At 38.7% G+C, this 24,146-nt stretch overlaps 4 protein-coding genes across 6 annotated transcripts; 2 read left to right on the forward strand and 2 right to left on the reverse strand.

Moving 5' to 3' along the window:
- Positions 1–63: 63 nt before the first annotated feature.
- LOC126053519 (uncharacterized) lies at positions 64–6,422 on the forward strand. The gene is made up of 7 exons (XM_049835717.2): positions 64–276; positions 354–1,478; positions 2,064–2,125; positions 3,494–3,553; positions 3,631–3,864; positions 4,007–5,396; positions 5,612–6,422. Exons 1-6 carry the CDS (start codon positions 263–265, stop codon positions 5,383–5,385), a joined length of 2,874 nt encoding a protein of 957 aa, XP_049691674.1. The 5' UTR covers positions 64–262; the 3' UTR covers positions 5,386–5,396; positions 5,612–6,422.
- Positions 6,423–6,863: 441 nt separating this feature from the next.
- Positions 6,864–10,858, forward strand: LOC126056766 (tubulin polyglutamylase complex subunit 2). Its single transcript, XM_049850795.2, has 5 exons — positions 6,864–7,236; positions 9,650–9,817; positions 10,044–10,222; positions 10,367–10,540; positions 10,625–10,858. Exons 1-5 carry the CDS (start codon positions 7,161–7,163, stop codon positions 10,784–10,786), a joined length of 759 nt encoding a protein of 252 aa, XP_049706752.1. The 5' UTR covers positions 6,864–7,160; the 3' UTR covers positions 10,787–10,858.
- On the reverse strand, positions 7,479–9,479 carry LOC110371037 (tRNA-dihydrouridine(47) synthase [NAD(P)(+)]-like). Its single transcript, XM_021327117.3, has one exon. The coding sequence runs from the start codon at positions 9,337–9,339 to the stop codon at positions 7,537–7,539; it is 1,803 nt and encodes a 600-aa protein (XP_021182792.3). The 5' UTR covers positions 9,340–9,479; the 3' UTR covers positions 7,479–7,536.
- Vari (varicose) lies at positions 10,855–23,227 on the reverse strand. Of its 3 annotated transcripts, XM_021327118.3 has the most exons (12): positions 22,948–23,227; positions 18,659–18,756; positions 17,625–17,774; positions 17,115–17,324; positions 16,591–16,821; positions 16,339–16,437; positions 15,971–16,129; positions 14,382–14,592; positions 13,885–14,055; positions 13,241–13,386; positions 12,828–12,902; positions 10,855–12,525 (listed from the first exon to the last, which is right to left on the reverse strand). In XM_021327118.3, the coding sequence occupies exons 1-12, from the start codon at positions 23,030–23,032 to the stop codon at positions 12,349–12,351; spliced, it is 1,812 nt and encodes a 603-aa protein (XP_021182793.3). In that variant the 5' UTR covers positions 23,033–23,227; the 3' UTR covers positions 10,855–12,348. The 3 variants fall into 3 exon arrangements, with proteins under 3 accessions (XP_021182793.3, XP_021182794.3, XP_021182795.1); XM_021327119.3 differs by lacking the exon at positions 12,828–12,902; XM_021327120.3 differs by lacking the exons at positions 17,625–17,774; positions 18,659–18,756; positions 22,948–23,227 and adding an exon at positions 17,794–18,175.
- Positions 23,228–24,146: the final 919 nt, after the last annotated feature.

Below are 24,146 nucleotides of genomic sequence, written 5' to 3' on the forward strand. Positions count from 1 at the left end.
ACTCGTATTTAATAAAGTAAGAAATTATCGATTGTAAATAAACTTTTGGTGATGCTAGTTTGTCTATGGCTCCGGTTGCTTCCGCGTCGCCATCTTGTTTTATTCACAATGAAATGAATGGCGTTGTGCTATTAAAGTTGTGTGATGATTTGTATTAATTGAAGTGTATTTTTATAATTTTTTAAGTGATTTCGTGCTAACGTAGTAATTGAAGAAAAATAATTGCGTTTCTTGTCAACGGCATTTGATTTCAACTTCAATCATGGGCCGAGGAAGGTAAATATTTTATGCATTAAACAGCACATTGTTAACTAAAGTATGGGTATTTTCATACTGTGATTTTGTATCCTTAGAGATCGCAGCCGTGATAGGCGTCGCAGTCGCAGCAGGAGCAGGAGCAGGAGCCGCAGTCGAAGTCCACGTTATGGTCTCGGTTCGGGCGGTGGCGGCGGCGGCGGCGGAGGAGGTTATGGCGGCGGGCGTAGGAGTAATCCCGGTGCCAGCTTGCGAAAACCGAAATGGGACCTAAGCAGGCTGAAACCATTCAAAAAAGACTTTTATGTACCTCATATTGATGTGGAAAACAGGCCAGAATCTGAAGTAGAAGCTTGGAGAAGTGACAATGAGATCACTCTAAAAGGGCGCAATATACCTAAACCAACGATGACATTTGATGAGGCAGGTTTTCCCGATTATGTTATGGATGAGATTGATAAAATGGGATTTTCCAAACCAACCCCAATTCAGGCTCAGGGCTGGCCTATTGCGCTCAGTGGATGTGATATGGTCGGTATCGCTTCCACGGGATCTGGCAAAACTCTTTCTTACATTTTACCAGCAATTGTACACATTAACAACCAACCGAAATCTAGTAGAGGTGATGGTCCAATAGCTCTTGTGTTGGCACCCACTAGAGAATTAGCCCAACAAATCCAAGAAGTATGTGACAAATTCGCTAACACATCTAAGATTCACAATACATGCTTGTTTGGTGGAGCTCCTAAAGGCCCTCAAGCAAGAGATTTGGATGCTGGTGTTGAAATTGTAATTGCTACACCTGGACGTCTCTTAGATTTTCTTGAAAGTGGAAGAACTAATTTGAAAAGGACAACATATTTAGTGCTTGATGAAGCTGACAGAATGTTGGACATGGGTTTTGAACCTCAAATTAGGAAGATTATTGAGCAAATCAGGCCTGATCGCCAAACACTCATGTGGTCTGCTACATGGCCTAGAGAAGTTCAAAGTCTGGCTGCAGAATTCTTGAAGGATTACCTCCAAATTAATGTTGGCTCATTACAATTGGCTGCTAACCACAACATCTTGCAAATTATTGATGTCTGTATGGAATATGAAAAAGAAACTAAACTGAGTACCCTATTAAAGGAAATAATGGCTGAAAAAGAAAACAAAACAATCATTTTTATTGAAACTAAGCGTCGGGTTGATGATATCACAAGAAAAATGAAGAGAGATGGGTAAGTTTGCTTATTGATTATTGTCTTTATATTTATTTTGCTAATAAAAATTGTTGTGGTGGCCTAGTGGGTAAAGAACCAACCTCTGGAGCATGAGGATGTGGGTTAGATTCCAGGTCAGGCAAGTACCAATGCAACTTTTCTAAGTTTGTATATACTTTCTAAATATATCTTGGACACCAATAACTGTGTTTCGGATGGCACGTTAAACTGTAGGTCCTGGCTGTCATTGAACATCCTTGGCAGTCGTTACGGGTAGTCAGAAACCAGTAAATCTGATGCCAGTCTAACCAAGGGGTGTCCCGGGTAACTGGATTGAGGTCAGATAGGCAGTCGCTTCTTGTAAAGCACTGGTACTCAGCTGAATCTGGTTAGACTGGAAGCCGACCCCAACATAGTTAGGAAAAGGCTCGGGAGATGATGATTTGTTTTGCTAAGAAGAACAATAAATTAAAAATTAATGAAATGGCAATCTTTGTATACTTTGGCCGAAATTTGTATTAAAAGAAAAAAAAACATGTGTACAGGATAGCATAAGTTTGTCATTTTTCTTACACCAGACTTGATTCTTATATTTTCTTTTAGATGGCCTGCTGTGTGTATTCATGGAGATAAGTCACAAAATGAACGTGATTGGGTTTTACAAGGTAAAGTTAAAAAAAAAACGTCAGATCTTATGATGATTTAATATTAAATTTATTATTTTGACAGTAATTTATATAACACTAGCTCCACAATAATAGTCAAACTATTTTGATATGAAACTGGTGCTGTATACTGACTACTGATACTCATATAAAAAACTAGCACGAGTGGTTGTCGAGAAGCGGTGTCGGACAAAAGACGCGAGCGCGTTGGGTGTAGCGCAGCCAGTAAACATTGTTTGAACCCGTGTCTGCATGTGCAGGCTGTGGAGAGCTGCGGCCGTGCGGCGGGGCGGCAGCGCGCGGCTCGTCGCCGCCCAGCCGTCCGGCGGCGACGGCGGCCCGCACCGCGCCCGCCTCTAGTTGTCGGGGCTAAGCCCTATGCACTCTGACCCGCTCCCGCGGCTAGTCTGAGCCGCTTCTCGCGCGGCGCGGCGGCGGCCGGCGCATCTCGCGGCATGTCTAGGCGAGTCCCGCGGGTGTCGGACGCCGGCGCTCGCGCCGCGCCCGACCACGGTGGTCGGCGCTCGGTTCTCGCCCCTCGTGCTGATGGCCGACATATCATCTCTCGCTCTCAATTTTTAATTTTTTGTGCGATATATGACGGAGTCGATATTATTAGTAAGTTTACTAATACAATAGTGAATGGAATAAAATATTTTACGTCTCTCATTAAACCTCCTAAGGTTGCCCTCAATTTGCATTTACATAGTTACATGTGTCATGTCATTTTCCTATTCAACATCTTTATTTTTCTTGTGAATTATTTTAATTATTTATTATGTACTTACATTGCCTATGCTTATACATATTATTTGTTACCCATGATCATTTCATTTATTCATTATCATACTATTATCTATATCGCATAAACATACTGGTGGCCTAGAAGGGGTGAAATGTGAGATGAATACTGAATAGGACACTGATGCAACACATACTTCGTTAAGCTTGGACTTCGTCACACTGGATATTGTACTTTGGTTTATAAAACGTTGCCGATATTATTGTGGGAGCGACATAATACCTGCAATTGACCATGAAAGTAATTTATTTGAAATAGTTTGCAATAGTTCTGCTATATGCGGTTTTATGAAGGTTATTCTCATAGTAGTAAATACTACAAAAATATTATGCACTGTTGTTTGGAAATGGGTAAGGATTCAAAAAAGTGTCATTCAAATTCAAGCATTGGAATATATTTACTGAAATTTGAAGTACTAATCGATTGTGTTCTAAGTAGAAACTAAAGCATTTTTTTCTTGTGTTGAGTCAAATTATTCAAATAGAGACATGACATTGTTCTTAATATTCAATGAAACAATGTTTATTAGGTTTGTTGAAGGTGCTAACACATTTACTTTCTTACAGATTTTCGTAGTGGGAAAGCTCCCATTCTAGTTGCTACGGATGTAGCTGCTAGGGGTTTAGGTATGTATTTTAAATTACTGAGTTTTTTTTCATAGTGCTTTGAAATGTTGGACTATATATATTTTCTTTGTTTTTAGATGTTGATGATGTCAAATTCGTAATAAATTTCGATTACCCAAGTAATTCTGAAGATTATGTGCATCGTATCGGCAGAACAGGACGAACAAATAAAACTGGCACAGCCTATACATTTTTCACTCCATCAAATGCAGCTAAGGCAGCCGATCTCGTAGCTGTATTGAAAGAGGCGAAACAAGTCGTCAATCCTAAATTACAAGAGCTAGCTGAACGCGGCGGTGGAGGTGGGAGACGTAAGTATACTGGCATTTTATAATAAATGTCGTAAATTATGTACAATTTGAATCATAGCACTCTTATTAGTTTTAAAGATTTTGACAGCAATTTTTTTATTATGAGTGACTTATTAAGAAAGTTTATTTATGCTTCTGCTAGGACACCGAGGTCGTGGCGGCAGATACCGCCGCGGACGCCGCTCTCGCTCGCGGTCGCGGTCCCGCCGTCGCCGCTCCCGCACACGCTCTCGCTCCCGCGACCGTCGCCGTAGACGCCACAGCTCGTCCAGATCATCGCGAAGCCGGTCGTCGAGGTCGTCAAGAAGTCACTCCCGCTCCCGTTCCCGTTCGCGTAGCCGTTCTCGTTCAGGCAAGTGCAGCCCCCAGAAGAATTCTACGGATTCGGGCCAACAACAGGCGCCCCAAGCTCTTCTTCCCACGCCGAAACCGCTTTTGCCGACTCCTATTGGTCCTCAACTTCCATCCGCTCACATTAGCAAAGGGCCCTCTACCCCTCCCATTGAAAATAACGTTCCTCACTCTGATAGAAACATTCAAAATAATCCCGTAAGTAATGGTAATGCCAGCTATATGCCGCAACCAAATCAAATACCACCTCTGATGGCACTTAATCCTCAAATGAACATGTGTGTACCTCCCCCAATGAATGGGCAGGGTTTTGCAATGCCTCCTTATTTTCCGGCCGATCAGTACGGTATGATGATGCCGAATTTCCCTGCGGCCATGCTTCCACCGGGTGGCTGGGCAGCTCCGCCCCCGCCTCCTCCTCCCCCTCCGCCCTCAGAGTCCTCGGCTAATGGCAGTCACGAGCAAAGGGGCCCTGGGCAAAGTGGCCACGAGTCAGATTCCAGAAAACGCGGGGCTCGCTCTGGCGGGCTCGGTGGATCAGGCGGCTATGGTCCCGCCGCGGGCGGACTGGGCTCCGGCGGCGGGCTCGGGTCGGCGGGCGCCGGGCCCGGTGGCGGCGCCGCGCTCGGCAGCGGCGGCGGGCTGGGCTCGGGCGGCGGGCTCGGCTCGTCCGGCGGCCTCGGTGCCGACGGCCCGCCCGGCTCCCGCTCCCGCGGCCGCGATCGGCGGCGCCGCGGCAGAGGCCGGGATTACGACGACTTAGATTCTGCTGGGTCGGGAGGTCTCGGCTCGGCAGGACTGGGTGACGGCGGCGGGCTGGGCCAGCCGCCTGGCGGCGGCTACAGTTCTGGCGGTCTCGGTGTACCTCACGGGAGCCTTTTGCCGCGCATGCTTCCTCCGAGCGGCGTCGATGCTGTTGGGCCGCAGGGCGCAAATTTTACTGCGTTCGGGTCTTATGGATCTAAGAGTATTAAGCAGAATAGTAATATGCAAGGAGACGAGAGTGGCGAAGGTTACAACAATGCTGGTAGAATGGATTATTATGGTCCACAAAATATGGGACCCGGCCGGCCATTTGGTCTCGGTATGGACCAGATGGGTTCCAACGGTGCGCTGGCTAATGGCTCCGTGGGGTACAATAACGACCGCCAGAGAAATCGCCGACGATGAATACGACTGAGGTTTGTTATATTCAAACCAATGCCAACTCACCTATTTTAACACCTCCACTTACATTACTACACTGAAACAAGCTGCTTCGGTGGCCTGTCGATCGAAGAATATAATCATTTATTTATGAACGCCTGAAAAATGTTGTATGATTTATTCTGTGCTCTCTTTGTCAATAAAAATAGTTTGTAAACGCATTTTAAAAATAGGATGTCTTCTTTTGCAGAAAATGGATACAATGGCGACTCTCGTCGACGCAGAAGACGTTAAACGGCACTTGAATGTAAGAAGTAAGAAACTTAGTTACTTAAGATTTGACGCAGACTATTTGATTTCCATTCCATGTTGTATTTATTGAATGTGCAACCATAGTGCAGTGCTACAAATATGTGTGTTCTCCTAATTGTCACTGTAGACTCCCCTGGAATTATGCATTGTAAATAAACATTACATAGATGTCTTAGATTGAACAATTTTAACAATAAACATTTAGATGCAAAAAAGTGCCAGTATATCCATTAACACAATCTATTTTTCGATATAATATGCAATATTATCTTATAGGCAATTATTTGTCACATACATTTTGTATATAGAAGTAAAATGTCACTGTTTTAATCTTAGCTAAGAATATAGCATCAAATGTTTAAAAATTTCAAAATTATCTAAAATATTATATGAAACTAAATGAAATGAAAAGCAATTTTTTACTGGCTGATTTTATACTATGATTGTTGTAATAAAAACGAAGCAAATAAGTGGCTCATTGATATAATTTGTTGTTTCTGATGATAGCTTTGAGCTATCTATTTATACATTGTACATCCTTTGGATTTGGTTTATATTTGCGTTTTAAGTGCTTTTGTGGTCACTTTTAAGTTCTAGCTGTATCAGATATTAGATTACGTTAAGTATGTACCGTCGTATTATAAAGAAACATTATTTTTATTTAGGTAGGTATCTATTCCCAAGAATCTTTGACTAGTGAATTGTATCTTGTAAAACGTATGTGAACGAAATTAAAGTTTTCCACTAATTTTGAGCAGTTTCTTTTGTACTACCCTTTACTCTCAGGACACAGGTCCCATCTGAACTTGAGAATATCAGTACCTACGCCTTTAAGTTATTCCTACGCCCTAGATTTTTTTGAAGAGAAAGCGTATAGTGCGTGCAGTACAGTTCACGAGGAGCGCCGCCTACACAGATATGTAGGAACTTGGAACGCTTGTACAGAAGCGGCTTGAGCTGCCCCTACCTGTATACGTACTCACTTGGTTTGGCTTTCTCGCGGCATAAGAAAATAACGGCCGACCGTGAGGGCTCGTATTTCATTGCGATGCATGGCGTTTATGTGCAACCATGTCGCGCACTCGAAAGACAACCGCACGTGTAATCCGCTAGTTTGTAAGCGCCCTTACAGTTATCGGCACGGATATCGAGCCATGACCTTCACCTGCGCAGAAGCGATTTACTGCCTTATGCGTACGGGTGCGCAAAGCGATCCCCACTCTTCCGCCGAGAGCCCAATATCCGTGCCGGTATCTGTACCACGGAGGAAGGAAAAATGAGTTGTATTCTCCGTGGCCCTCACGCATATTTTAGAGCTTTGAGCATTTATGATGACTGATGTGTTTCATTGTCATAGTTACTGAGTAAACAACTGATAAGGTTAAAAATATCAAATTGCATCTGTATTTCAAAATCATTTTTGGCAGGACATAAAGCCAGCAAACTATCACATAAAATCATTATAAAGTGTTTTTGTAAATTATACTATGAGTTTTTGTGTGGATTTAGTATCGGAGGACTCCTTTTATGAAAATATTACTTTGGGAGTAACAAAGCTTTTAGGTATGTAGAAACCAACTAGGATTTAGCCAAACATTTCATTATTAGTTAAGTATTCGAAATAATATGCCAGTAATTCAAAAACTACCTACTACCCCTTTTACCTTTAGGTGAAATTACTCATACATGAATGTATCCAATGAAATTACTAGTGGTACATTGAAATCAAGTTATCTTAGCTACTTTGCAGTATTTTTTGTTTTTCCCATAAAATACTGATATAATATTAATTTAAAGACTAAACGCTATTTTTAATAATTTATTTACATAACAACAAATATCCATATTCATAACAATAATACCCTAATATGAATTAGCTTTATGTTTTGGTAGGAAGTTAAATCCGTCAGGTACAGGGCCTAGCAACATTTCACTTATTTTGATCCAATCTGAACAGTTGCCTGAGGCCATCAATGTTTCTAAGTCATCTCTACCAAAGTATGATGGTGGTCTCTCATTTATTCTTTGTGGAGGACGTTCCAGCAAGCCAACAGGTACATATCTGTACAGGAATGATAGCCATTCCAGTAAGAATCGACGCGTGTTTTCTACACCCTGTGTGTCAGAGCCCCAGTGCTCCAAACCATAGTTAGTGTATTTCTTTAATATGTCAAATCTTTCCTTACTACTGATATCCCAAATTCTCTGCTCTTTAATCTCAGTAAATATCCAAGGTTTGATAAGTGCTCCCCTTCCAATCATGACTCCTTGTAATGTAGGAGCTATTGTTCTTTTCTCTACATAATCCTGATAGCTCAATATGTCACCATTACCATAAACAGGGCAGGGAGCTGCTGCTTTTGCACAAGTCTCAATATATTCCCAGTCTGAAGACCTAGTGTACCGTGCCTCTCTGGACCTTCCATGGACTGTTATAAGAGATGCGCCCCATTCAGACATTTTAGGTACAATTGTATGTGTAATTTTTTTATCTTGGTATACACCTGTCCTCATTTTAATTGTAAAAGGTATGCTGAGTATTTTGGAAGCACATCGCACAGATGACTCTAATGTATTCAATCTGTGCATCATTCCACAGCCACCTCCCTTTTTATAAATTAAATCAATGGGACACCCTAGATTCAAATCTATGAAGTCAAGCTCAGTATTCTCTTGTAGAAGCTGTGCTACTTTAGTGATGGTGTAAATATTAGTTCCACATATTTGTGCCCCAAATAAGTCTTCTGATTCATGGCGTTTGACTAATGCCCACTCTTGTTTCAAACCTTTCAGCAGAGACTCACACAAGGCCATTTCTCCACATGTAATGTCAGCTCCATACTCCTTACAGATTCTCCTGAAAGGCAGATTTCCGACTGTTGTTAATGGGCTAAGGTACAGTTTATCCCTCCAATCAATGGTTTTCCTTTCCCTTGGCAATAATTTAATAAGGTCTTCATCGGTAATAGCACCACTGGATTTGTTGACTTTTTCTTCACCATTGTCATTGGGAACATCTTTTGGTTCTTCAGTACTTTCGACCGACTCCTTATCAGTGGGTTTTTTTCTTCTGTCCATGTGTTTGATAAGCTTTTCAGATAAATTAAAATCATATTTTCTTTTCTGAAGAGCTATTTGAAGTGGTGGTTGAATGGTGTTTTTAGTGTCATCTTTCCACTGTTTCCACTTATCTGAGTCAACTTTATTAAAGCCTTCCGCAGTAATGTGACTAGATCCAAAGCGACAAGCTATGCCCCTGAGGCATTTGCCTCGGGTTTCATACAAATGGCATGTTTCACCGAGGTCTTTAGGTTTTAATTTTAAATATTCAAGTGGATTGTGAATGTATTTACAGTTTGTATATTGGCACGGGTTCAAAAATTCTGGTGATTCAACATTTACTATAGAAGGGCATGCCTTATCTTCTTTGTTATCTCGGTATGTTTTTGGGCGAGCCTTATTCTGACCCCTTTTCTTAGGCTTGTTGAATTTATTATCCTCATTTTCACCACTTCTAGGTTTTTTATTGTCGATATCGCCTTCGTCTTCGTTGCTATCGTCTAATTTACGCTTAGAATGAATGCTATCTTCAGCACGGTTTTTAACCGGTCGTTGAATTACAAATTCTTCCTTTATAGCACAGACACCAGCAGTAGAATTGGTCATTTTAAACCAAATTACAATTGAATTGGTAATACTGTTTAGAACTTTATTTTAGTAAATGTAATTATTCAAGTTAGAAATGTGAATAGGTTAGATTATTTACCATGCGAGAAAACCAAATAAATTGACACTTGACAGTGACATCAGACATGCAAAGCACGGTCGGTTGTCAAAATTAGTTTTCAGGCACAGGTGTTTTAAAATGTACAGCCACACAAATATTTAAGAGTAATCTGACGATTTCTATACATTAGTTCTTTGTCGAATATGTCTTTTTTCATGTATGTAATCTCAGTATTTAAACGCATTCCAGAGGCGGACCCCAGAATTTGTAATGTCAGTGTTGAGCGCAGACCTCCTTGTGACCGTGTAGCACTGTCTACTTGGGAACAGAGACATTCAGCCTTACTTCCCGAGGATCTACGTAACTTTTATGCTTCAAGCGATGGATTTCAGTTAACTTGGCATTATAAATATTCCGGTAAAAATTTACTATGTATAAAATGTAGTTTGTATCCAGTAGAGGTACCTACTGTTAACAGTGGAGTGAACGTCCCCTCTGCACCTAGCTGGCTTGATAATTACTTATTCACCTAAAAAACAATAACTCGACACGATCAGACAATGCCTCTGTTTGTTTTGAGTCTGTAACATAAATTGAAAAAATATTTGGCACGGTCGGTGTGTACTTACATTTATTCTTACAGCTGATGAAATATTGCCGGTTGGCTCAATCCGAGTCAACTCTTTGAACGAATTGTGCCTTTCACCTGCCCTGAAGGATCTGTTAGATTTCGCAATGACGAGACAGCATAATGGACCGCGACCAGTGCTTAATACTAAAAGCAAAGTCTTTGAGTTGGACACATGCAGAACTATTGGAAAGGTAATTTGGGACCCAACGTGGGCCTTTTCTTTAAAATTTTAGCAACTAGTCAACAAAGTAATTTCTTAGGATCCATGTTAGATCAATTATAAATAAATATGCAAATTGACAAAAAAGTTGATTAAGCAAAAATTCTGTTTGCAGATTTGCTTGGTGTACACTGGAGGTATGTGGTCAGTGTGGCTAGCGACACGAGAGGGCGCCTGGGGCTGGCTAGCGGATTCTTTTACTCATTATTTTAGAATGGCACTTGTGCATTTAGGTCTCCCTGGGTGGCAAGCTGCCTTTGCTAATCTACCTCTAATACCTTGGGCAGAAGTAAGTTCAACCTCTTCACAAGAGGCATGTTCAAATTATTTATATCACTTTACATAATGCACACGTAATTACTTTTTGTTACAGCAATTATTCCTACTGCTAGCTCCTCATTTGCTGGAAAAATCGGAAATAGAGCCTAACTTGATAACTGTTGCAAGTGAAACTGGGCTGAATCATATTGATCCCAATATATTCAAGACATCAGTACGCCATCATAAAAATGCTACACGCCAGCCAAACCAGTAGTCGTGGTATTTAAATTTAAAAGGAGTAGAAAATACAAATTGAAGAACTAATAATAAAATATTCAATAGTAAATGCGTAGTTTTTATTGATATAAAGCATTGAAATAAAATGAAGCAATGTAGTTACATAATGTATATTGAATAAATCTTGACACAATAAAATTTATAGCTAAATAACAAAAGAAAATGGACGGAATGTGAGATTCTTAATGAAGTACAAGCTAGGTTCACAATAAACGCTTAAATAAGTGATACAATAATGTAAGCAAAAATTGAAGCTGCCATATTTCGGCACCTTAATACAATCGGTATAATGCAATACACTTCTGTATGAACTAATCAGCTTGTCTTGTTTCCTACTTTACAGAAATATACATACAAATACTAACTTAATATAATTGAAAAAATATTCTTACTAACTAATATTATTACCTATCAGTTGTTACAATTAGAATTATTTTCGTGTTTCCTTATCGTTACAAATTACTACACAATAATATTTTTCCTAGTGAATAAATCTCTCGATCAAAAAAATAATAGTATGAGAAATAATTGTAGAATTGCTGTAATACTTTTGTTTAAAATGTGATGTGATTTTGCGTGATGTTATTATTCCGATTTAAAGTATTTCAAAACAATAATTCCTTTAAACGGCAGTGTGATACAGCTTAATAGAAATGCATCTATCTTACATTAACTAAAAGCAAGAAGTTTATACCTACTACAAACATCTTTTAATTCGTACAAAATATACTCCATACTTATCATTTAGGCCATACAGCTGCACAATAAGACTTACACATACTAATGCGATGCTCAATACCTCAGGTGGGAATATAATTGAATTATTTCGTTATTACATAAAGTTCGCTACTTCATTTTCTTTACTTTTTATTCATACGTCAGTCCATTGAGGCGTTGACTGATGAGCAGCGTTCGTAACAATAATTACCCTATAGTTGAACGTTTTTAAAGAATAACTGTTACAGTCACATGTATAGCTGTTATCTAACATTACCAGTGGTAACATAATGTCGTATTTAATTAATTGGAATGCCTTGTTTAAATAAATAGCTTTATTGATTCTTTAAGAAAGTTCATAAGTGGCACACTGAAATACTTCCGCACATAATTTAGGCTAAATTCATTTACATAATATTTTAAGGTCATATTTTGACAACCTTGTGATGTATACTTCATTCTTATAATTAAGGTTTTATTTAAAAATTGTAGCATTACCATTGTAGGCGATATTAAATGCATATTCAAAGAAAGTGATGTTACTGTGATTATATTGTGAAGGTCTGCAAATACGCTTCTTTATAGACTCCGTATTAAACGTAACACATTATGCCAGAAACATTGGTTTTTTTAAAGTTGATCGGCTAGTTTGAAACCGCTTTAAAAGGTTTGAATACGTCGTCGAAGCTTAGATATGTTAAAATATGTTGACGCTAAACTAATTCAGTGCGGGAAGACGAATATTTGTCGATGGCGACGCTAGCGTAGCCGAGGCCGCAAGCGCAATAGAAAATGCGCGTTTTGAAACATATTTTAGCAATGCTAGTAAATCCAACTGACTGGAACCCACTGGTGGTCGGTGGACAGTGAGTGCAAAGCGTCCATTATTTTAGAATAAGTCGTATCAGTATTGTTGTTTGTGATTACAAGATCTATGTACTTTTCGTGCTGCCTCTGAATGCGGGCGCTGTCTTCCAGCGTTTGTTTCATGTCTTCTTCCTGTGGGTTTTTTAAATTAAATTAACGAAATAGATAAAGATGTCTTGGTATTTGATATTATCGATAAAATCTACTATACTAAATTAATTTTTTTTTGGTGGGACAGCATAAGACGAAAACATAATATGGATTAACCCATACACTTTAAGGTAATATGTATTTGATAGCTATGGTATATCGTTTGTAGTGCAGTATTGAACTTAACTCCAAGTAAAGTAAAAAAAGTTTTTTTCACCCAGTATTAATTTTATTAAAATTGTAGATAAAGATTTAAATCGTGCACTAATATAACAAAAACTTACCTCGTAGAGTGACGCAAGAGATTCGAGAGTGCGGGCGCGGCGGGAACTGTAGCGGATGGAGCTCTGCCTGTCGAACTACGCATGCGCAACAAACGTCAGATGCATGACAACTCATACAAAAACATAATCGGGAGGTAAACATGCTCTACAGAATATTTAAAATCTATTTTAAATAATACGATATTTCTTTGCAAGCAGGGAATAAAATAACAACAAAATCCATGTAAAAATCTATCGAAGAACTATTAAAAAATGTACCCCTTGCAAGCTGGGAATAAAAATCTAATCAGAACATCCACGGCAAGCAGGGTTGCCAAGAACAAAAAATAATTTGGAAAAAGACTAAAATTGTAATAATCATATGGACACATAAATCTCTAGTTAAATGATTTCTAAGTATGTATGTTTCTTACCGTTAAGTTACGATTGGAGGCGTAAGTGAGATTCCTCAGTTGTTCGATACCGGGCGCCGCTATCATTACCACGAATGGAAGAAATTCACCGCTGTTGTGCAGCAGTTTTAGAGATTGGGGCGCGCAGTCCAAAATGCACATTTTACCTGGAAATATATCAGTAATGGTGTCTAAGTAAATCGGGTGAAGAATAATGCTTGGCAGTCACCCTAATTTCACTGAGGATAAGGTATATTCAGGGGCTGCCCGATATGGCTGAATATGTAGTTAAGAGAGGAGAGTACATAAGGATCTTCATAAGGGAGAACAAAGATAATATGGTATAACATAACTATATATAGATAATATGGTATAACATAACTATATATAGATAATATGGTATAACATAACTATATATAGATAATATGGTATAACATAACTATATATAGATATGGACTACATAAAGATGTGCATGGGGGAGTAAATAAGGGGGAACAAAGTGAAAATAAAGGGAGTACATGTATAAGGGAGCAGAAAAGAATACTTAAAACAAGATATGACACCATAAATATGACGCCAGAAGTAAATTACATAGTATCCACTATAGTTCCGCCGTGACCCAAACAGACAACTATTCCAAAAACTTTAGAGCATTCTAAACTCACCATCCTTCATAACAGCCCGTATAGAGTCGAGATGGGTCCCGTACAGATGTCCGTTATGTTCGCCGTACTCCAGGAACCGGCCGGCGTGGGCGTCGCGTTCCATCTCCTCGCGGGACACGAACCAGTAGGATTGGCCGTTCTCTTCCATCGGCCGGGGTGGGCGGGATGTGTCTGCGGTAATTAATAGAGATATTTTACATATATGTATATTAAATTGTAAAAGAAAAGCTGAGTGTAGCTTTGTGAAAGAGCATTTCCTGACTATCAATTTCAAATCAGTACCTACCTAGGAATATAAAAACAGGCTCTAAACTTAAGTTATCCGGCGTAATAAGAGGGATTATGGATGGTTTATTGTAATGTTGCCTCATGCTTAAATGACTGCTACAATATCATAAATCCCAATTAGAAATGTAATTTAAGACCCCAAAACTCTAAAACAACTGGCTAATTGACAATCTGTTTAAGTCACAAAAAATACTCCAGACTAAACGTACGAGGCACAACAGCTCCAAATCTATCCGGATGTTCCTGAATCATGCGGTTCTTGATAGTCCTTCTGCCCACACCCCTTGTCCCCACCAAGGCGAGCACACGGCGAAGGAATGGCGGTGTCCTCGCTACTTCTTCATACAATGCTAGCTCTGCGCCTTCTAGCTGCACACTGGATCTTGACTCGTATACGAACTTCTTTTTCTTCTTTGATATCTGTTGTAAATAAATAAAGGGTTTAATAAAGGGCAGGTCATTCCCCTCATCTTCCAAAATCTAGATATTTCAATATGATTTCGTATAAAAGCAATTTCACATTGGCGGATTTTCCGAGCGACAAGGCTCGATTTGCGCGAATTTTTGAGTGACAGATTTTTCGTGGCGTTTCTAATGTGGCGCGCGTATTGTAGACGCTCGGTTTTGGCGAAAGAGATGTACCTAATATGCGATATCAACACAGGAAATACATATTGTACATCTTATTCATAACGTGTACCTATAAGATGAAGGATGATACATAGGTATTATGGGGAAAGAACCTCTTGCCTTGATAGTGGGTGTCAAAGTTCGTTCTTTATTTAGCAAATCCCTATTATGATGTCTCTGTACCTATCGGGACTTATAGGGAGGTCGTTGAACAACAGAATTTTTAGTATAAAGTTATTCTAAATAAGCCGTGGGCGGTCTTGTTCAACAATAAAGTGAAATCGTTAACCTCTTCACTAATCGATTTCAACATTTCCACGGATGACCGATTCTCGAGAACTGTTACGTTGTTTAGATAACGCGGAAAAAAGTTTAAGTATTTAAAATACTTCTTCAAAATTGGAGAGAGTAGATATTATAAATGAATTTTACTTCTTGCATTTACTTGAATAGATTACGTTAGCTCGTAATGTCGAGGAGAAATACTAAAATATGAATCGAGTAGGTACTATTTTTGTCAGCAAAAGTAATGAGCTTATATTTATTGAAATTAGTCATCTCAATATTTAGAAGTGTCCAACACACGTGGGTTGGTAGTGGGCGACGATTACCGTTGTTTGTATTTAAAACTTTCGGTCATTCGTTTTTATGTCTAGACAACTTGTAATAAGAGCCCCTTAGGAATGCTCTATGACTCATTATTAGAGCATTTCATTAAAAATCCGGAACAAAAGCGTATTGGTAAACTTGACACGTCTGTGCATCATAACAATGTAACAAATATCGCTGACGTGAAATGTTCGTGAGAAACCTTTGATTCATTAATTGACAATGAAAGGCAGCGTTGTAAACAAAGTCCATTATGTTTAGTCATTCAGAAGTGCTGATTTTGGACAATTCTTGGTACAATGACTGTGGTCCAGGGGTTACGAAAACCCATTCAATACTTTTATGTATGTAATTAAGTACCTACATGAAAGTATTTGGCTCAAAACGGGACATTTCCCACGCACGGCTGTCTCGACACAAAATGTCATCCTAATTAGTTTAGTATTTTCATTGTAAAAGAATGTATGAACAAAATTAATCACAATATTCAGTCATTGGTTTTCTATTGGTCATAAAAATATTAAATTATGAAAATGTATTTATTTAAGACTCTACATACCCTCGCACCACAAATGCTGATTTTGTGCACGAAGTCAGCTTCGGGAGCGACATATGCCTTCCGTCTCTCTTCCAGCTCGGGTGATGGTATCAGTCCAACTGTGTCGGGGTTCTCCACGTGACTCGCTTGCCACCAGTTAGGGTCTTTGCGGTCTGATACCTGAAGAATTAATTATTATTGTTACTTAGTTATTGGTTCAAAACTCAGAATTTATGCATATTTGTGATATTTTTGTCTCCTCCAAATGCCATTTAGCATAGTTATTAATATGTTACTTTCAGAATTACAAAATACTGATTAAGTTTAAATTAACGTTACAATCCCAATCTTACATAGACATTTTTTTTGGAACACTTATATAAACTTACTTGTAAAATGTCTCCTCTTTTGAACTCCAGTCCAATTTCCTTACATGGCAGTAAAGTGTCTTCCTTAGGGTTATAATCAAATAGGGCTCTCATGTAGCACTGAAAACAAACATAATTAGGTTAAAATATTTTGTTGAATTAGAAATCATCAAAAACTAAGTCAGAATTTTGAGATATAAGGTTAATTTTTACACTACAATAATAGATATTAATATTTTAAACATGTAGATTTCTTTTAATTTTTATACTCACACTTAACTTATTAGTTAACTGAGCAGTCTTCTCCTTGAGGTTAGGCCCAACTTTCAGCGTGATCCTGTCATTGGGCTTAGCTACGGCCTCCTTGAGCTGATCTTCAGAGTCTATATGGACTCCATCTACTTCTAACAATACATCTCCTATGGAAACTAATGCTTGTTTTGCGGCAGCACTGCCCGCTAATATCCTAGCTACTATGAGTTGGCCATGCTCATCGGTAGTTACCTGTTGACAAATAAATATATGCAATAGGGTATTACTTTCAACTCACATACATTGAAAGTTTTGTCAAATTGAGATTGGTCTACAAAAAAGCAGAATGAATGCAATTGGCTTTTCAATGTGAAAACCACAAGCAGTTTTTGTGGATTTGGGTAAACAGATTGCACATTTTCAATAATTTTTTCAATTATATGAAATAGTTATTATACATCTTTTGAGTTTATAAAAATTATAATTTGTAGAAACAAATTAATAATACATACTTTTTATTTATCAAATAACATATTCATACTTACAGTTAATCCTAAAGGCTGCCCAGGAACTTTCCTGAGCCCCACAACTTTCACAGTCTCAACAGGCATATCACCGTTTTCCTCAGTACCACCGTTAGCGCCTTCTGCTATGTCTTTGTCTCCTTCTAACTCAGGCAGTGGTGGCTTCTCATCAATACCAGAACCTCGGTCAAGCCAAATTGCACCTATTTGGTCATGAGCCTCTATTAAAGCCTGAAATAAAAAGTGGAATTAGATCTTATTGGACAATATCTGGCACGTAAAACAAAGAACTCTCTGTTAACAGTTGTTTGTTTTGTTAAATACTTTTCAGTTTTCAGTATCCATGGCAACCATTGACTTTAACAACACAATTTAATTTATTACTTCATTCTACAATAACAAGTACTGTTATATCCCTTGACGATCTGATTTTACTAGCATCATCAACCTAACAAAGCATGCAATAAATATTTGTTTTACTTTGTAAACACGTCGCTGAAGGCTGGCTAATATTGGAAGGGGCGTACCTACCTTAAAGTGTGCCCTGGACACAATTATAGCGAGTTCGGCTTGTTCAATAGTCCGTATATTGTTGCCACGGTACTCGCTTAGTGATCGTATGATGTTTACGTTGCCCAGCGAGACTGGTTTTACGATCAAGTCCTCCTCCGAATCGATAGACTGTAATAACAACACTCACCAGTAATTAAAATAGAACCCAGGAACGGCTGTTGGCACTCCAAAATACGAGTTACGAGCATTTATAGGCGTGGCACTTGTTGTCGTTAAATTGTTGAATGAAAACTACGATATTATCGTGCAGACACCACGTTGCATTACCAATAAGAACTAAATAAACTATTTACTATGTAATACTGGGGCAAGTAGCAGAAAACAGCTACATTTATGTACTAAATATGTTTTTGTTGTAACAAATGAACACACCCAAACGTATCGTATCGCACGATTTCACAAAATCTTGTTTTCCCACTAGTATGTTTGACAGTTATTAATGGAGGCAGTGACATGTAATTTTTAACCTTATGTCCTTGATATAATGCTTAAAGTTACGTGATGTGTTTCGAACTCTGTGCGGCTGTGTTGCCCTATCACCGTGTCTGTCAGCTCAAAGGGGAGAGTGAAACCGTTCTTTGTTCCGAAACGCACACCGTTTAGCATTAGAAGAGTATAGCAATAGAACAGGAGAGGACTTTTTCAATTTTTTTTTATAATTTAAACAGTAACTGGTAAAAAAAAGATGATTTATTGTAGTCAACGATGAAGGAAGGGAAACAATAATATAGGCTGTGGAACCATTGACCCCGTAACGTCGTAATGTGAAGTTTTTACCTTTCTGTGCAAACAAAGTACGTTTTAGCCGACTGCCTGTAGAATGGTAGGTACGTAATGCTTGTCTAGCACGATTTTTGAGTACTTGCCACAAATTTTAATTATTACCTAATAATCTGGAAATTCGCTTTCATAAGCTACTACTGCGCCCCGGGAGGCTATCACATCATGACTAAGCTAAGCCTTAAGTTAGAACAAATCATCATAATATTTACCTCACATTTCCTTGCAAAATCTGGACTCTCAACTATACTTTTCAAAAATATGACTTCATGATTAGCTAAATCTTCTTCAGGTTTCTGCTCCTCCTTTTCTAAAATAAAAGAAATCGGTTTTAGTTCGAATATTGATTAGTCAAATGTGAACTTTTTGTGAACCTTCCTCACATTTTATTGGCATTATATCCATGTCATGGCACACTCCGTTATCACGACGCGTGGCATTTAATACGGTAGCATATCATTAGGGAACCTTTGTCGATGTCTTTGTGAACCATTGATTTTTTAGAAGCATGAACCTATAGAAACTTTATTCACATACATACATACATGTATCAGGCACATAAAAGGCCAAGGCTCACGCATAGGTACCTGCGTATATGCGTGCCAACCTCCACGTATTTTATCAATAACTTTTGCAGACAGATGTCATATTTCTTTCCTAACTCCGAACATCGAAAGTCCATTAAAATTAAAGCTTCATTAAATGTATTGCTATCACTTATTATTTTGTTGACATAGAAAGAGTCAGCAATAGATTTAAAGAAGCTTTAACTTTATGGACCTTTGTGCAACTGACGGTTAGTTCTAGAAACTGCCGATTGATTGATAGGTGAAAACAGATTGTAGGTCTGTATCAATGAAAAAGATGTGTGAGATTACGATACAAGGCTGTTTATTTACTTGTCTGTCTGCTAATGTTCTAATGCTATTATTAAACGAAACGAGGTTCAGAGTACCTTGAAGAAATGTAACGTTTTTTTTTTTTTCAAATGTTTGTTGCAGGAAATATTTATGTTAAGATTCTAATCGTCTCCGGATTCCGGGTCAGGTATTTAGGTAGATCGAATGTGGTAATGTATTGAAAATTAACATTTCGTTCCTACTTCAGTAAAGTAGGTAGCCTACAGCTGCTTGAATTATTTCATGGAATTTTAAGAACTGTTTCAACTCAACGTCCCAGGGGTTGCCATAACTACCTACTGCCAACTCCCTGACTCTGAGCCGCTTTATGAAATTTTCTAAATCCCTCATAATAATGATTATTTATGACTCTTGAATCGAAGTCGAGAACGCACATGGCAAAACGTAGATACGGTGGCAGTTTTCACAATATAATATTGATGTCCTACTACTAAAAATTGCTGAAGGATTAAGTAACTACGTTATGCGAGGGCCAGTGCCCATTTCCTCTATTTAGTAGTCGTTAATAAATAGGAACACCCATCTAGTTGGCAAGGCTACCCGAGGAAAACGTCTTGTAACGACCCGTTTGAGCATTCTTAAGATCCTTAACTATACTTAGGGCTGCCATCCGTCCGGGTTTCCCCGGATTTGTCCTCGTTTGGAGGCCGTCCGGGGGCCGTCCGGGCGGGGTTTCAAGAAGTGTCCGGGGAAAACCCGGACATTTTTCATAGGGCCATCTTAACCTATGGTGCCTGGGTATGCGAATTACCCGGGCGCCTAATAATGCAGAAGTCGAAGTGTCCCAAAACTCCAAAATTTTCGCGCTCGCTTCGCTCGCGGCTTCTTTTCTTAACACATTTTTTTTACGTTTTGCTACTTTAATATCCCAATATTCAAGAAATTTTGGGCTCGCTTCGCTTGCGGCTTCTTCACTTTGCGGATTTTTTTATTATACAAGTTTAGGTGTTTTAGTGACCCAAAACTCAAAAATTTTCGCGCTCGCTGCGCTCGCGGCAACTTCACTTACATTTGTTTGTGTTTTTCAACATTTTTTTGTCTAACCTATCAAGAAGGTAACTCCTAGTTTCCATACGAGCTTTCTTAATTATGACCTTCGAAATACATTAAGTCACAATCTTTCAATACTAGGTACTACATGAGCTAGAGACGGCTCTGACTTTTCATGTAAGGAAGGACCTCATTGAATTTAAGTAATATGGTAATGTTTTGTTAAACAAAAAAAATCGGACTCGTCCGGGGAAAAAATGCTATTTACGCCAAATGTCCGGGTTTTTTTAAATATTTGTCCGGGTTTGGCGAAATTCGAAATGGCAGCCCTAACTATACTGTGTCTGATGCGGTTAGCCAAAACCCTTTAATTTAGATTTTCAAAGTTTTTAGGTATGTGAGCTAAGAACGTTAAATATTGTACCTAAGTACAAATTAAATGTAATGTAGGTACATATAGAAAGGTCTACACATGCAAGAATTCACGATGAATGTATGAATTAATATGGCTAATTGCAACTGCACTGGGCGGATATCATACACGCGATGTTGCTGAAAATGAACACATACCTACGGATGTATTATTCATAAGTAAGTATAGCGTGAACAAATGTGTAGTAATGCAGTTGGTACATATTACAGCTGCACAAGGAAATCAGGACGGCTGGCATAAATCAGAATCGCTAAAGCTATGTTTAAGCAGCATATCTACGTGCATGAAGGAATAACACTATAAACGTGCTTGCTTGCTCAGTTTTATATCAGGTAGATAAGAATTAAGAAATTTGAAGTTTTTAGATTTAGACAATTCAGCTGTTATGCCACTCTGAATTAATTATGAAAGTTGCATTAAAAACTACCATTTGCAGACAAAATAACGTACAGGACCTTGTATTACGTCGACTTAGAGTGAAAACATCGGAATTGAAATTTTTGAGAATTTTTTAATGCTTTTCTGGAAAGAAGGTGTTGCAAAACACATCCTAATTCCTTCCTCTTGAAAGTTGAGTTTTTACACTTACGAGGTTTTCATTCGAAGGCGTCGATTTGTAGCATGAATTATTCCTAAGATTGTGTGACCCACTGCAGCTTTGTACCACTGCTGCATTCGCTGCAGTATTTGCGACAGGAATCCTTATTCGTGAATTTTCATGCGCCCCAGTAACCCAGTCTTACCTCATACCAGAATGAACTTGTAAGTACCTACTTCCTATACCCGCAACGAGAATACTGAGCTTCGATTATTTATTTTTATCTCTCCTTTGTTAAATGCGATAAGTTTAGTATTTTGGATATTTCAAAGTGTAAGGCATTAACTAGCTCTTTTCTATCATCGCATTCATTTGTCACTTAAGTAGAAATCAAAGTCATTAATCTACATTCCTAAATTAAATGTACAGATTGCCGATGACTTAAAAAAGCCTTCATTTCATTTACTTTAGTTGTAATAACTTATTTATTTTGACACAATGCGACGTCTAGTCTACGAGCTGGGTGCCTAGCCTGTTTTCCTGCGCCAAGAAATTAAGTTCGATCGAAATATTATCTAGATGACCAATCTAAGCTAACGAGTAACATGTCTGGAACTTAATTTAGCTTAACCTTAAGCATACGGCCATTGTTTGTCTAAAAAATAGAATTATATTATACTAGTAGATTACAACTTCCGAGTGCTGTTTACGTTAAACAACGCGGTGTTTAAAGTAATAGTTATTTCTTACAAATACCACGCGTATCTTACGATTTAAATCATACGTTTTCTCATGGATGTCATAACAAAAGTACCTATTCATGTTTTGATATTGGTCTTGTTGTCGTGGGTAGGTAAATACGTATAAATTAAGTAAATAATACAATAGTTGCACCTATGGTAGGTATTAACAATAAAATAATATGTATATCGGTACTATGAATCTCTCTATTAAAAACAGCGATACCTACGTAAGAATTTGTTTAAGAACCACTTGCTGATTTTATTCTTCGTAGTAAGTACGTTACATAACGTAATAAAGATTTATAACAGGAAAAACTTTTTCGCAAATACGTAGCGGATGTAGGATTCTTTTTCAATTCCAACGTAGCTACCTCGTATTTATTAAATAATAATTATGTTTATTATGTAAACAGATTGGTATTCAATACGTGTTTATTATGGCTATTAAATATATCGACAACAAATTAATCCGAGTATGTACTTGCTTTAGATAATATGGGTAGGTGCCAGGTTTGTTCAGATAATACTGACATTTATTATGTTCTATTGTTGATCTCAGTTCATGAAAACCAAGCGTTTATGTCCGAGGTTTACTTCAGATCCGCACTATTATTTATTAGAAAATTGATGAAGTATGGTGTAAGATTCCAATTTGGCAGATCCACTCGAATTCTATAAGTTCACTCAACTATATAATACTGTCGTAATTTTCTGATGCTTTGCACACAATTTTACGATGTTATTCAGGACTGAACCCTCAAGAATTTCACACTATTCAAATTGTTTGCCGTACTTTATACATAGAATCGCACTTTGAGGTTATGCTATGAATTAAGATCTATCGTTTAAATTAAGACGTCTGCGGTCTGAAACTCACCTTCGTCGGGGGGCTTATTTCCAAAGGCGAAATCCTTAAATCCTCGCCAGTTCACAGTGTATCGTCCGCTGCGTCGCACCATCATCGGTATTTAGGTAAACAGTGCACGAAGCGTGCACTCTCAGGCGGATAACACGTTGCTCACTAGCGGGAGGGCCGCGGTATTATCCGGCAATCGGCACCGGCAGATATTCGCACGGACGCGCGGGATCGATGCGCGGCGACGCGTCACGAGCCGCCGAGCCGCGGCGTCAGCTGAGCCGGCACGTCACAGCGGCGCCGCCCGCCCCGCCGCGCTTGCGCAAACCCGCCCGCCCAGCGCTCGACGCCCGCCCGCCCGCACTTGGCATGTCGTCTACAACGCTACGGATCGTTTTAAAACACGATTAAGCAGTCGCCAATTCTTTCAATGATCGTTCACTGCACAAAGATTCAGAATGAGAGTAAATTGAATGACTTATAGGACGGATTTAGTCAGCCCGAGGCCGAGTCTTTTTCGCAATTTATACGTTAGCGCCTTGCGGTGCAGCTGTGTGTTTACACACTTTTTGAGTGGCAGACTGAAGTTTACTAGCGCACGCGATGTCTACCGACAATAGCACTCACTACACTACAGATTTAGATTTTTATTGCAAGTCTAAAATAAAGGTTACGGAAGTCGGCTAGATCTCATGCTAAAATTTTAGGAAACCGTTGCGCGTAGCATCCTCTGTCATAAATATGCTCTTAGATATTTATTGGGTATGGAAGTTCTTCGCACTATTATATACCTGCGATGTATATAAAGATGTCTTATTTACAGCTATGAAAATATATTCATGAAGCAGGCACATAAAAATATTACGATCGTGCTATAAAAATTGCGTGCCACTCACATTCGATACTTCACGTACATTTAAACGTTAATGTTAGATCCTTCTTATTTTTAGAACACGCGGGATGTGATATGAGGCATGTATCGTTCTCGACAAATAACTTATGCGAGTAATTGTCGTAGCTTATTCGTGTATGTACGCGTCGACATTAATAAGAACTTCCCCGTTTGGTCGCGTAACCACTAGTGTATGTGTTTGTAAATATGTATCGCTCTTACGAGTCTGTTTCATCAGTTAAATTAATGATGTATTTATACAATATACCTATATATCTGGAAAAGATTAAATCTGCGATGTCCTATTAACCCCGTTTCTTATTTTTAT

The sequence above is a fragment of the Helicoverpa armigera genome, chromosome 6 (assembly GCF_030705265.1).
Source record: "Helicoverpa armigera isolate CAAS_96S chromosome 6, ASM3070526v1, whole genome shotgun sequence".
NCBI lineage: Eukaryota > Metazoa > Arthropoda > Insecta > Lepidoptera > Noctuidae > Helicoverpa > Helicoverpa armigera.

What these genes read in the sequence shown, in the direction of transcription:
- LOC126053519 (XM_049835717.2), top strand. An exon ending in ACGTGATTGGGTTTTACAAG is followed by an intron (nt 2,126 to 3,493) that starts GTAAAGTTAAAA and finishes ACTTTCTTACAG; the next exon opens with ATTTTCGTAGTGGGAAAGCT. An exon ending in CGGCGGTGGAGGTGGGAGAC is followed by an intron (nt 3,865 to 4,006) that starts GTAAGTATACTG and finishes TGCTTCTGCTAG; the next exon opens with GACACCGAGGTCGTGGCGGC.
- Vari (XM_021327118.3), bottom strand. Translation starts at nt 23,032, where the DNA reads ATGATGGTGCGACGCAGCGGACGATACACTGTGAACTGGCGAGGATTT. An exon ending in AAAGAGGAGACATTTTACAA is followed by an intron (nt 16,130 to 16,338) that starts GTAAGTTTATAT and finishes TTAATTCTTCAG; the next exon opens with GTATCAGACCGCAAAGACCC. An exon ending in ATTTGGAGCTGTTGTGCCTC is followed by an intron (nt 14,056 to 14,381) that starts GTACGTTTAGTC and finishes TAATTACCGCAG; the next exon opens with ACACATCCCGCCCACCCCGG.
- LOC110371037 (XM_021327117.3), bottom strand. Translation starts at nt 9,339, where the DNA reads ATGACCAATTCTACTGCTGGTGTCTGTGCTATAAAGGAAGAATTTGTA.
- LOC126056766 (XM_049850795.2), top strand. Translation starts at nt 7,161, where the DNA reads ATGAGTTTTTGTGTGGATTTAGTATCGGAGGACTCCTTTTATGAAAAT. An exon ending in TTGGCATTATAAATATTCCG is followed by an intron (nt 9,818 to 10,043) that starts GTAAAAATTTAC and finishes TTATTCTTACAG; the next exon opens with CTGATGAAATATTGCCGGTT. An exon ending in CATGCAGAACTATTGGAAAG is followed by an intron (nt 10,223 to 10,366) that starts GTAATTTGGGAC and finishes TTCTGTTTGCAG; the next exon opens with ATTTGCTTGGTGTACACTGG.